The sequence below is a fragment of the Myotis davidii genome, unplaced genomic scaffold (assembly GCF_000327345.1).
Source record: "Myotis davidii unplaced genomic scaffold, ASM32734v1 scaffold456, whole genome shotgun sequence".
Lineage (NCBI taxonomy): Eukaryota > Metazoa > Chordata > Mammalia > Chiroptera > Vespertilionidae > Myotis > Myotis davidii.
Genome location: NW_006287375.1, coordinates 1,577,718 through 1,591,157, shown reverse-complemented (window position 1 = coordinate 1,591,157; position 13,440 = coordinate 1,577,718). Strand labels below are relative to the sequence as shown.

At 41.8% G+C, this 13,440-nt stretch overlaps 1 protein-coding gene across 1 annotated transcript in view; it reads left to right on the top strand.

The window, feature by feature from the left end:
• CDC42SE2 (CDC42 small effector 2) overlaps positions 1 to 13,440 on the top strand; it is a 54,045-nt gene that overhangs the window by 36,034 nt on the left and 4,571 nt on the right. The window contains exon 3 of the mRNA XM_006759170.2: positions 10,910 to 11,011. Within this exon, the coding sequence (XP_006759233.1) occupies positions 10,910 to 11,011 (102 nt within the window). The remainder of the gene's footprint in view (positions 1 to 10,909; positions 11,012 to 13,440) is intronic.

The window sequence follows — 13,440 nt, the reverse complement described above, 5'->3', positions numbered from 1 at the left end:
GAGACAGTCAAATAAAGAGCTTCCTAGACAAAAAGAGGCTAAAGGAGTTCATCACCACCAAGCCAGCATTACAAGAAATGCTAAAAGGATTGCTGTAAGGGATTGCTGAGAAGAAGAAACAGAGAAACCTAGCCAAACCGAATTAAAATGGCTATAAATAAGTACCTCTCAATAACCCTAAATGTAAATGGATTAAATACTCCAATCAAAAGGTGTAGGGTAGCTGAATGGATACAAAAACATGACCCAACTATATGCTGGTTACAAGAGACCCATCTCAAAACAAAAGACAGGATGAAAGTGAAGGGATGGAAAAAAAATTTCCATGCAAATAGAAAAGAAAAAAAGCTGGTGTTGCGCCCTAATCGATTTGGCTCAGTAAATGGAGCATCAGCCTGGGGACTCAAGGGTCCCAGGTTTGAGTCCGGTCAAGGGCATGTACCTTGGTTGCGGGCACATCCCCAGTGGGGAGTGTGCAGGAGGCAGCTGATCGATGTTTCTCTCTCATCGATGTTTCTAGCTCTCTATCACTCTCCCTTCCTCTCTGTAAAAAAATCAATAAAATATATATTTTTTTAAAAAGCTGGAGTTGCAATACTCACATCTGACAAAATAGACTTTAAAAGCATCATGCTAAGTGAAATAACCCAGTTGGAGAAAAATAATTATATGATCTTACTCATTTGTGGAGTATAATGAACAACATAAACTGATTAGGAGAAATAGAGCCAGAGGGGGGGAAAATATATACTAGAATATCATAGAAGTAATCCTGTTATTTGCAGATTTTTAATATTTCCTACAGCTTTTGTGATATCATACTATGTTAGTACAGTTTTAGTAATATTATTATACTTAAAATCCTTTTATTCTTGAAGTATTAGTTTATTGTATGTAGTATTATATATAAGATGATTTTTCTTGAATAATTGGTGTCTATTGCTGTAACATTTAAAATTGTTTTTCTTGATATATTAATGTTTATTGCATGTAACACATTTAAGGTCATTTTTTTGAAATATTAAGGTTTATTGCATGTAAAATAAAAGAGTAAAACTTGTAAACAATAAAATGTATAAAAAGATAAAGCCCACAAAGGAAAAGAGAATGGAGAGAGGAGATAACCCTGGAAGAGAGATGCTTTTTAAAATGGATGGTAGAATATTTACTAAATGCATCAACAACCTAATTGCCTGAAGAGGGGATACTGACAAAAAGCAAGCCAGCATTTTTAAACCACCTTACTCTTAGAGTGCTTTCAGCCAGGGTCTATTCCCTCAGATTGGCCTTCAGCCAATTCCTTCTCTAGATTCTACATAAAAGACCCGGTCATATCTGCAGTTGTGGCCTCCCCAAGGAAAAAGTCAGCTTGCCACCTTATTGCCTTTCATTGAACCCACCATTTAGCATGCTGGATGCACACATGGAAGCCTCATTGGACAGTTCATGATCACCATGTTACCAATCCAAAGTCTGTGTGCCAGATGCTTCAAAAGTCCAAAACTCAGACGTCAGAATTTGAAGTAAGGAAAGTTTATTGACCGATGAGATCCCAGCTGAGAAGAGGGGAGCGTAATGGTACCTCAGATTCATCTTAAGACGAGTTCAGGCTTCTTTTATGTCAAGGGAAGGGGAAATGGGAGGGGCTGTTTTTGGAATTCCTCTAGTAATTAACATGTCTACATGCAAGACAAAGCAGGCCCTGTTTGCCTGAAGGCCATGGGACCCACACAGGCTTGAACAAGATGGAGCCAGAGAGACTGCGAATTTCCCTGTTACAGCCAGGTATCAAGGCAGCTAAAATAAATGAACTGAGTAAAAGAACTTGGAGGAAATGCATGGTAACGGGTTGGAAAAGAACTAAAAACAACATGAATATTCCTCAGATGATTAAGATATTGGACTCATTAAACAAAAACAATGTGAATGTAAAGGAAAGAGAACAAATCAGGAGGACAGTGTTCAGAAATGATAGAATAGCTGAAATGAAGAAGTCCAGTAGAAGGGCTGGAAAGTAAAGAAATCTTCCAGAAAGTGAAACAAATTGAGATATAGAAAGTACAAGGGAAAAGTTAAAAAAAAAATTAGGTGATCAATCCAGGAGTTCAAAATCTGCCCAATTAGAATTCCACAGGAGAGAACAGAGACATTTGAGGAGAATAAATTATCAAAGTAACAATACAGGGACAACACAAGAATTTCTTGGTTAAAGGCCTCTGTTGAATGAAAAAAAATTTACCCAGCCCTGACTGGTTTCGCTCAGTGGATAGAGCCTGGGGACTGAAGGGTCCCAGGTTTGATTCCCATCAAGGGCATGTACCTTGATTGTGGGCACATCCCCAGTAGGGGGCGTGCAGGAGGCAGCTGATCAATGTTTCTCTCATCGATGTTTCTAACTAACTCTCTCCATCTCTGTAAAATTAATAAAATATCTATTTAAAAAAAAATTTACCCAGAGCATGAGTGAAAATTCAGACTCTTTGAACTAATCAGCTATCTAACCAGTTGTACTGCAACGTGTTTGCGGACAGTGTTGGAACAATTAATGTTTCATATTAAGTTAAGCAAACAAAAAGAAGCAATTCAACACAAAACAGTACAAGAAAGGAAATTATAAAACACTGCTCGGCTTAATTAGGAACAATTTTATTTTTCTTTATTTTACATAGTAAATGTTTTGGGGGAATTGTATGACCTTTTTTTGATATACAAAGATGTTTATTTTAGAGTAACTTGTCAGTACAGTGGTGTGAAGGAACAAATAGTGGACAAGAAAGACTCAGACCTGTTATAGTCATTGTGGGACCTTGGCAAGTAGTGTGATCTTTTTAGGTACATTGGTGTTCTGTTGCTGCTGAAACAGATTATCACAAGCTTAGTGGCTTTAAAACAACACAAATTTATCATCTTGTAGTGCAAGAGGTCGGAGTCCAATATAGGTCTCCTGGAACTAAAATAAATGTAGGGCATCGTATTCCATGAGGCTTTCCTTGTGCAGTATGCAAGGTGTTTCACCAGCCCCTTACAAGCTAGCTGTTGTAGCATGCATACACGTGCCATGCACAGAAACAACACCAGGTGGACCGGTGGCGGCAGAAATCTCCCAGTCATAGAGCCTTTAACACTCAAAAGCTTTGAAATCTGTATCATCAGTTCTTTAAAAAGCTATATCAGATGAGTTTTTTTAAACTTATTTTGTACTTCAGTTTTCATACTTGTAATATGTGACTTAAACCAGATGCTAACTTGAAATAGAAGGAGAAAAAGAACACCCTGTGTTGCTTTAGGTTTCTCACTGAGAGGAGAACAGCTAGTTCCTTCTGTTTTGCTTTTAGCAATTTTGCCCTTGAAAAGATCACTATATCTTGCTTAGCTATTTCTTTTAGAAACAAATGTGGGGGCCTCCTGCAAACTTCTCATCTGTGACCAGATTCAAAATTTATACTACCTGGAGAGAGGTTAGTTAACCTACTAAATTCTAAAGCACTGCACTTAGAATTGAGTTTTAAATGCATTATCAGCAACCCACCTATTTTTAAATATTTCCAGCAGGAAATATCTTGTCTTTATGGAGTTTGACTTAGATAATTAACTGCTTGTAACTCTAGTTGGGTGTTTTGATTGCTCTGTGGTGATCTAAGGTGGCTCTCATCTTTTATAGAAATGGCTCCTTATAGAAGCCCTTTTACATGAGGACCCTGCTGGCATCCCAGTGAGTGCACAGGGCTCTGGAAGCCAGAGGAGAATCGTTACTGTTCTCAGAGCGGGAGATCAGTATGAGTGGGTATCCTGGAAAGGTTCATTATCTTCTGAAGTCTTGTGGCCTGAAAGTTCCAGCTTTTTGTCCCTCCCCTAGGTGGCAGGCACTTTCTTCATTCACTCTGTCAGTTTCTAGGATTACTTCAGGATGTACTATCCCATTACCCTGTGCTCTTCATGTGTTTGCACACTAAGCTGCCCAGAGAATAACTTTAGAGGAAGTTTTAACTTGTAAGTGATTAGGCAATCACTGTTTTTTCTAGAAGCTGTACTTGATCATTATTCTACAAATGTGAGGGAAGTGGACTATATATTGCTACCAAAAAAGTGTTTGAAAAATTAAGTCCTAAAAACGATGTGAATGTAATGTTTATACATTCATAAGTTGATTTACTCAAAAAAAGTATGTTGATGAATTGCTGTGGCCATGTATGGTGCTGGCCCCGGTGGGTTCACATTTTGTACGTCTGTATAGGAGCATACCTTCCATCCAGTGGACCGTTTGAATTTGGTGAAAGGTGCAACTTTTACTTTGGTAGAGGGGACTACAGGTGCTCTGGGAGCACAGAGAAGGAACACCTAAGCCAGGGGTGGGCAAACTTTGACTCGAGGGCCACAATGGGTTCTTAAACCGGACCGGAGGGCCTGAACAAAAGCATGGATGGAGTGTTTGTGTGAACTAATATAAATTCGAAGTAAACATCATTACATAAAAGGGTACGGTAGCCAAAACCGGTTTGGCTCAGTGGATAGAGCGTTGGCCTGTGGACTGAGAGGTCCTGGGTTTGATTCTGGTCAAGGCCATGCCGGATCCGGCCCGCAGGCTGTAGTTTGCCCACGGCTGACCTAAGCCCAGACTAGAGGGTGTAGAGAAGGAAGGCCTGAGTCAGGTTAAGGAGCAGGAAAGAATCCTCCAGGCAGAGGGCAGAGAAGTGAGAGCATATTTAGGGAACTGCAAGTAGCAGATGAAAACCCAGAGTGCAGGGAAGGAAGTAGTAAAAGATGAGGTAGGCGTGATTAACAAAACTTCATAGACTGTGTGGCATTTTGTACTTTAGAAAGGTACATTTAGGTAACAGTGAAGAATATTGGGAGGAGGCAGAAGGTTGTAAAGGTGAAAGCAGTTAAGTTAGGGGACAACTGCAGTGACCAAGATGCACGGTGATAGGGACTTGACAAAGGTTGTGGCAGCGATGGGGCGGTAAAGGTTAGCATCCACAGATGCTGATTTGATGTCCTAGTCCGAGGCAGGAGGTAGAGGGATAGTCCTCAAACATGGCTTGAAGTACTGGCAGAAGTGTTTACCAAAATAGAGAATGAAGAGGAGGTAGAGGGTTATACAGAAGTAAGATTATGCATTCAGTTTTGGACATAGGAAATTTGAGTATCCTCTATGGTGGTGTATGGTAAGCAGTTGAATATGTATGTAGTCTAAACCCAGGAAAGAGAGAAGAGATTTACTAATCATCAGCATAGAGTTGATAAAATGAACACATGGAAGAGGGAAGAAAAGGGACCTAGGAAATGCTGGAGAATCTATAATAATAAAAGCATAATATGCTAATTAGCCCAGACAGCCGAAAGACCTTCCGGAAGAAGCCGCAGGGGCCCAGGCAGAGGCGGTTAGGGGTGTCAGGCAGGCAAGCGGTTAGGGGCAATGAGGCAGGCAAGCGAGCAGTTAGGGGTGATCAGGCAGGCAGAGGCAGTTAGGGGCGATCAGGCAGGCAGGCAGAGGGATTTGGGGCAATCAGGCAGGCGAACAGTTAGGGGCAATTAGGCAGGCAGGCAGGCAAGCAGTTTAGGAGCCAGCAGTCCCGGATTGTGAGAGGGATGTCCCCCAAGGGGTCCCGGATTGTGAGAGGGTGCAGGCTGGGCTGAGGGACACCACCACCACCACCCCACCCTCCAGCCCCCATGTACCAATTTTGTGCACCAGGCCTCTAGGGCAAGATTTAAAAAAAAAGGGCAGATAAATTAATAGGGAACCAGAGAAGGAGCTTTTAGAAGAATAGCCACAGAATACTCCTTTCTCTGAATTTCACATTCCAAGTTTTAAAAATGTTTGCCTAGTAATTTTTAAATAACATAGTTGCCTTGATTATTGTAACCACAGCATCCATTCTGCGCTACCCCCTCCCCCTTCCCATTGCATAGGAGCCACAAGGTTTGAGAAGAGGACCCCTGTGCTCATGGTGATCCCTGATTAGGCTCTGTGCCAGCCATGGGAGTCTCCTCTCCTTGTACAATGATTGGGTTCAAGAGCTTGGCCCAAGTAAGACATCCTGTGGGTGAGAGGAGTTGGTTAAAGACTGGGCATAGGACTCGGATGCCAGAGGAAGTTCTATGGAGACCGCAGGGGAAATTTGCCTTGTTTTCAATAAAGAGCCATCCCTCTGTGTGTCATTGCACAAAGGTGTAAGGCCTATACTTGCGGCAGCAATGCTGCTGCTAGCAGCCCAAGACCAAGTTCACACGGGGAGGGCAAGGGCAGAGCTGAGGGAGAAATGGAGTGGGACCTCTGGAGGCACGGAACCCCTTGTCACTGGACTGTACTGTTTAAGACATTTCTGTGTGTATGTATGTGGGGCGGGTTGTTTCATTTTCAAAGAAGGAACTTGTAATGTGGGCGCATGAATGAATACATAAACCAAATTGATATTGTAGCTAGCTGTATGATTATTGGTTGCTCTGCAGTATATTTTTTAAAACTTAAAGTATACCTTCTAATAGTTTTGGGAGGAGAGCAGGAAGTGGGTAGGGAATGATTTTAGAATTGTCAGGCATTAGAAAGAATGAGGAGAAAATGATTAAGTTCTGATGGAACTAGGACATGAAATTGTAAGAGCAGGAAACTAAAGGAGTTAACAGGTCTGTGAAGAAACTTCTTTTAGGAAAATTAGCAAATACACCCAAACACAGAGGGAGAAGAAGCGCCCCCTCTCCCACCCAAATGTGTGTAGCATGAGCTTCAACAGTAATCGATGGGGCCATCTTGTTTCATCCATTACTGCCCCCCCCCCCCAATTAGGGAATTTAAAATAGATCACGTTAAACACATTTCAGTGTGTGTGTCTCTAAGATTTAAACAGCTTTAATGAGGCATGACTGACATATAATAAATGGCACATATTTAAAGTGTACAGTTTGGTAAGTTGGCAGATGTGTTCTTGAAGCCACCACCACAATCGAGATAGTGGGCATAGCCATCCACCTCCAAGTTTTCAGGTATCTTTGTAATCCGTCTCTTCCTCGTCTCCTATGCACTTCCCCACGTAGCCACTGATGTGCTTTCTGTCACCATATACTCGTTGACATTTTCTTTAAATGTACCTTTGTGCAATTTGATTCAGTATAATTATTTTGAGATTCATTCATGCTGTAGTATATATATCAGTAGGCATTTATTTTTATTGCTGAAGATAACTATGGTATTATTACCATACCCCAAAGTAAATTTAAAATAGTCCTTATTGCCCCAGCTGGTTTGGTTCAGTGGATAGAGCGTCGGCCTGCAGACTGAAGGGTCCCGGGTTCAGTTTTTTCCCAGGTTCGATTCCGGCCAAGGGCACATGCCTGGGTTGCGGGCACATCCCAGTAGGGGGCATGCAGGAGGCAACCAATCAGTGATTCTCATCATTGATGTTTCTATCTCCCTTTTCCTTCCTCTCTGAAATCAATAAAAATATATTTCAAACAAATAGATCCTTATTATCACCTAATATCCAGTCAGTTTTTTAATTTCCCCATTGTCCCAGAAGTGTGCTTCTATAGTTGGTCTGTTCACATAGGGGCACTTATCTTTTTAATCCCTCTCCTTGCATCTACTCCAAATTATTAATTCATTATCTTTACTAATGATTTCACTGTGATGGCAAGTACTTATGTAGAAATGTCACAGGAAGGGACATTTTCCCTAACCCCCTCCACCCTAACACAACTGTTCATTTTTGTGTCGCTCTAGTTCTTGACCTTATGCAGAATAAGAGTTAACATTTTAAGGATGGCAAGAATTAGACAGTTGACATTCTTAATAAAGTTCCCTATAAAGAATAAAGTGTGTTTCCAGGAAAGTCGGGGGTGCTGCTCCTGCCAGCAGTTAGCACAGATGACAGCGGAGCGCGCCACTTCCTGTTTTTCTCTGCGGAGGCCGACTCTGGAATTCCCCTCCTTTGCCCATGATTTAAATCTTGCCTCTTGTCTTCTTAACACACCACACCGAGAAAAGTGTGCCATTCTAAGTGTCTCATGTGCCTGGAAAATAGTATTTGTATTTTAAAATGCTTTATGTAAAATACCTAGATTTTTGATTCATTGGGAATGTTCTAGGGAACACCTCGGCCTGTCCGGGTCCCATCCTTTCAGCCTTCTCTGTCACCTTAGAATGCTGCTCACCTTTTCTTTACCTTCAACCTCTCTTCTCTTTTGCTGGATCAACCTCATCAGAAATTAAGCATAATCAAGTATTTGTCATCTTCAAGGAAAACGTTCAATCTGACCTCATTTCCTCTTCTCTCTTCAGCTCCCACGTCCCGTCTGTCCGTCAGTCAGACTTCTCTCCGATGTCTGTTTGATCTCTGCATCTCCCCACCTCCCAGACACTCCCTGGCCCCCTGTGCTGTCTCCATTCCTCTTACTCCACCGACACCGCGTGCACTGAGGTTGCCTTCTCCTCCTCCCCCGTGACACTTTCCAGAAGACGCACCTGATTTTCCTCCTCGCTTCAGGACGTTCCTTTTGGCTTCTGTGATGGCTTGTTTTCCTCTGCCCAGCCTTGCATGGGCGCCTCTGTGCGCAGCCTAGGCAGCCATTGACTGGCAGCGTTTTTACGCTGTGACTCTCGGATCCTCCCCTCCAGGTTAGCCTTTTGCAGAATTGTTTCCATGTATCCACTGGCCCTCCGGGTGCCTCACTGGCCCCTGAAATTCAGGGTGTCTGGGACTGAGCCTTTCATCTTCTTAGAGCCTGGTCCTCTCCCAGGATGACCTAACAGGCTGCACGTGCTCCTCAGATCTGAGACTGCGGCTCCTGCCCCACCCTTCCTCCCGGTCCCAGGTCCAGCAACAGCCGAGTGCTGTCAGTTTTATCCACTGACCATCTCTTGGCTCTGTCCACCTCCTTCATCTCTGCTATTAGTTGAATCTAATCTTTTTCACCAACATTATAACTTCTTTGGCCCCTCCAACCTGCTGCCCACCTGTAACTGTCATGGAGCAGCCTTTTATAAAAGAAATATGTTTTTACTGATTCCCGAGAGAGGAAGGAAGAGGGAGAGATAGACACATCGACAAGAGAGCATCAATTGGCCGCCTCCTGTTAGGGATCGAGCCCAAACCTGGGCATGTGCCCTGACCAGGAATCAAACGAGGCACCTCCTGGTATATGGGATGACGCTCAGCCAACTGAGCCTTTTAAAACCAATTTGATCCTTGCCCTGCTTTAACAGCTGTGCTCCTTCTAACCTTTGGGAAGGAAGGACTGGAAGCTCCCGCTTTATACCTTAAAGTCAGGGTGTGATTAGAGGGCATGAACAACCTTCCAACACTAAAGGAAAGGTCTCTCTCAACTCAGTAAAGGTCAAGTTTAAAATACTACTTCAGGTTCATAAATTAATTTCCTACCGTAATCATTATGGTGCAAGTTGAAGTCTTCTGTCCTTTGCCTTTCCGTGTGAGAGTAGTCTCTTGAATCAGTGTTTAGTCATCTGCTTTTGAACATCCTCAGTATTGAGAATGTTATTTTAATTTCTTCTTTGATCTCTTCGGTCACCCAATCATTGTTTAATAGCATGCTATTCAGCTTTCAAGTGTTTGCATTTTTTTATTGTTTTTATTGTAGTTTATTTCTAATATTATGCTATTGTGGTCTGAGAAGATGCCTGACATGATTTCAATCTTCTTGAACTTGGAGAGACTTTGCCTGTGACCCAATAGAGAATGTTATTTTAATACTGCTCTTTCACAAGCGTGTCAGTTCACCATCATATCCACTCATTAATTCTTTCAAGAAACATTTCAGGGTGAGATGGGTGGTGGCCCAAGCGCAACAGGGTGACTTCTCTCCCAGCATCTTCCTGCAGTGACTCAACGTTTAGAAAAACCCCTGAACATGGAGATGTGGGCTAAGCTCCAGACACGCTTCCGGAGGAAATGCTGCTGTGTGTTCACAGTGCACGGGACGGTCAGAGCCTGTGGCCGGAGTAGGTCTTGTTCTTTGAGAAGTTGCCTCGGGCCGAGCCAGGTGGCCATGCACATCAGGAAGGCTTTGGGAAAAGTGCAGTCAGCAGACGCCATCTTGGGAATCTGATATGCAGCAACAAAAGCGAGAGGACAGTAAATGGTGCATACTGGCTTCTAAAATTAATGCATGAACTTTCTGCTTTTGTGGTTTTGTGAAACTCACCTGCGAATCCTGAGAACCTGTCACCTGGGTCTGTTGTGATACGTATTTAGGATCTGTCAGATCCTACCAACATTTTAGGGGATACAGACATAAAATATGTTCAAAGGCAACCCAACCCAACAAGTTCATGCATAACTTGCCTTAGTTTTGAGGCAAACTGCAATTTCAGGAGGATACTGTTGAAAGAGATGAATCGAGCTGTGGAAAACTTGGACTGTTTCAACATCACTGAAAAGTTGTACTCAGAATGAGTACAATATAGAATATTGTACTCAAATCGCAATGTATTTGCTAACAGTGGTTAGTGATAATTTTATAGGTGTCTCACTTTTAAAAAAATAGAATAAAACTTAAATGTTTATTAATATTAATGTGGCAATGGCCGAGCTAGACCAAATCATCTTTTTAAAGTTCTAAATAATAACCTATGTTTTTGCTTTACCAGTCATTTGAAGTAGTTGGGGTATTCCAAGATTCAGGTATTTTTGTGTCCTATGCAATTTTTTTTTTAATCCTTACCCGAGGACCATTGATGTGAGAAACATTGATCAGTTGCTTCCCTTACACACCTCAACCAGGAATTGAACCCACGACCTTTCCAGTATAAGGTGATGCTCCAACCAACTGAGCCACACCAGCCAGGGCTCCTGGGCAAATTTGTTATATTATTAAACAGTCATTCATCAATAGTATGTATATCCATCAGAATACGTTTTTTGGTAATATCATTTTCTTTGTTCTCATATTTTAGAAAAGGCGTCGTCGGATTGACCGAAGTATGATTGGAGAACCAACAAACTTTGTACACACAGCTCATGTAGGATCAGGAGACCTGTTCAGTGGAATGAATTCAGTAAGTACATTGGTGGAATGTGCAGATGAGGCCTTGAGACACAGCTGTCTGTTTTTAATGTTACACTAGATGACTTTGTAGACATCGAATATGAATACATAATGTCAGCAGAGAAGACAATAAAGTGACCAATAAAAAATTAACTTCACCTAATTTGCCAAGTACTTCATTCTGTTTCCAGTGCTAAACTCTTCATAACTGAATACATACTTTAAAGAATTTGGCAACAAGCTAGGAAGAATCAGAAGTAAAAATAAAAGACCTTTTGGCTATCTTTTCTAGAGATTTCAGTGAATTTCAGAATAGACTTTTGATTTAATCAGCTGAACTGTCTTATTCCTTAATTTTATCTGTGAGAAACACAGTCCAGGATAATAGATGCACCACCAAATGAGGGAGTTTTTAAATCAGGGTCTGCCTCACTTTTGCTCTGAGACAAGCCACTATCGAGGGCCTCTTTCCCCGGTGTCTACAGTAAACATGTCTACATGATCTTTAAGTGTTTAGACCCGGAAAGTCAGTCGGCTTTTATGAACAGAATTATGGTCCGTTGTATATACTCATTCACTGGACAGCGTTAACAAAAGGCTTAACAAGAGAACAGAGTTTTAAAATAGGTAGAGGAGTATCCTGGATACAGCAAACAAGCCTGGCGGTTCAGTTACTAGGTAAGCAGAGGGGTGATTTGTATCTTTGTGAAAGGAAACAGCTTGTCCGTTGCAGATGGGTAGGAAAAGTGCTCTCACTAGGCTGCTTGGGCAGTGGACGTGTCAGCTGCTGCCCACGGTTCTCAGCGGCTTTGTTTCAGGTCACCGTGTGTGAAGATACTAAATGGGAACCTATGACTTGTTAATAGAACGCTTGGTTTGAAACTTATTTATGTGATGAATTTTAATTTCTTATCAACAAATGTCTTCCCCACTTCAGGTTTTTAACTCTATATAAGACAAATTAAATGTTTAATTAGGGGTGTTTACTTTTAAAGTCTTGTTTATGCACAGGTCAGGATTTCCTTTAGGATTCCCATCTGCATTTTGTCTCCACGAAGAGCCTGTCCCTACTGCCCTTTCGCTCGCGGTCGCAGGCAGAGCTGGGGGCTGTGTGCGAGCTTCCCGTTCACCTCTGCAGCTGAGGCACAGGGTCAGCGGGCCCTCAGGGAGGTTCTGCCCTGCAGTCCCCGGGCAGCCTTCTCTGCTTACTCAGGTGGAATTTTTATGAAGTATTTTAGCTCTTTACAACTAAATAAGCCTTTTGTAGCCATTGCTTATACTAGCTTGCTGCCGTCTCTAAAGCCATAGGCCGCCCCCACTGCAACCCAGCACTCCCCTACCCCGGCTCCGTTCTCACTGCCGTTGGGTATTGTGAAACCGTTTCCTGAATTGTCAGCAATAGTTCTAACTTGTAGAAGCCTGAGTCCCTGAGAAAATTCAGTCTCCTGTGCAATAATAGTGCAAATAAGGCAAAACTACAGACATGCTGTTATCCAAGGAAATGTTTTCTCACATTTGTCCATCCCAAAACCTGAGCCGCTGGAATTGGGACCTGGGCTTGGTGTACGTGGAGCAGCCACACCTGATTATTGGATGGTCAGTGACTTGTAGTTTATTTTTTCCCCTAAACACACTGTTCTTCCAAGACTGCCTTTCATACTAACTTCTTGCTAGAAAAGGGTTCTGTGACCCTTTTTATACTATAGCTCTGTTGTGTTAAAACACTGTATGTCCACAGTCACCCTAACTTATCCAGTCCACATCCTTCAGTTTGAAATTGAAGAATTCACTTTCGGAGGAAAAAGAACCTACATGGGATCATGTAAAAATCTAAAGCTCACTTGAGCAGGTGTGCTGGCTCTTCACTGTTCGGTCATCACCTCCTTGTTGCTCCATTTCCTAGCAGTCTGGCCGGATTCTCTTATTCTTTGCTTCCAAACTGCTTTTAATTGTGATGCTATTGGAATAATAATGACACACTAAGACACACTAAGAGTACTTCACAATGTGCAAATAACTGCCTTTTTTTCATCAAAGAAAGAAAATATCCCAGTATTTATATATCTCAGTCTATCAGAAAGTAGCCCAATAAAGTAGGTAGGAGAGATGATCATGCTAACTTTTACCGGTAAGAAGCCGGATATTCTGAGAAGATACAGTTCACCAGTTACAATAGGAATAAATAAACCTGGACTCATGTCCAAATCTTTGGATTCCTAGACCTTTTAGTTTATCAGACTTTATTAAGACTGTATCAGATATGTAAATTTTACCACATGGACTTTTACAATTTATCTTGGGTTGGTCCAATTTCTATTTTATTTTTGTTTTAAATTCTAGTATAAGTAATTGAGATAATCTTATATATGAGATGCATGTAAATTAAGATATTTAAGATGGAGGAAATGAAAGCTGATTTCTATACTTTTAAAATATGTA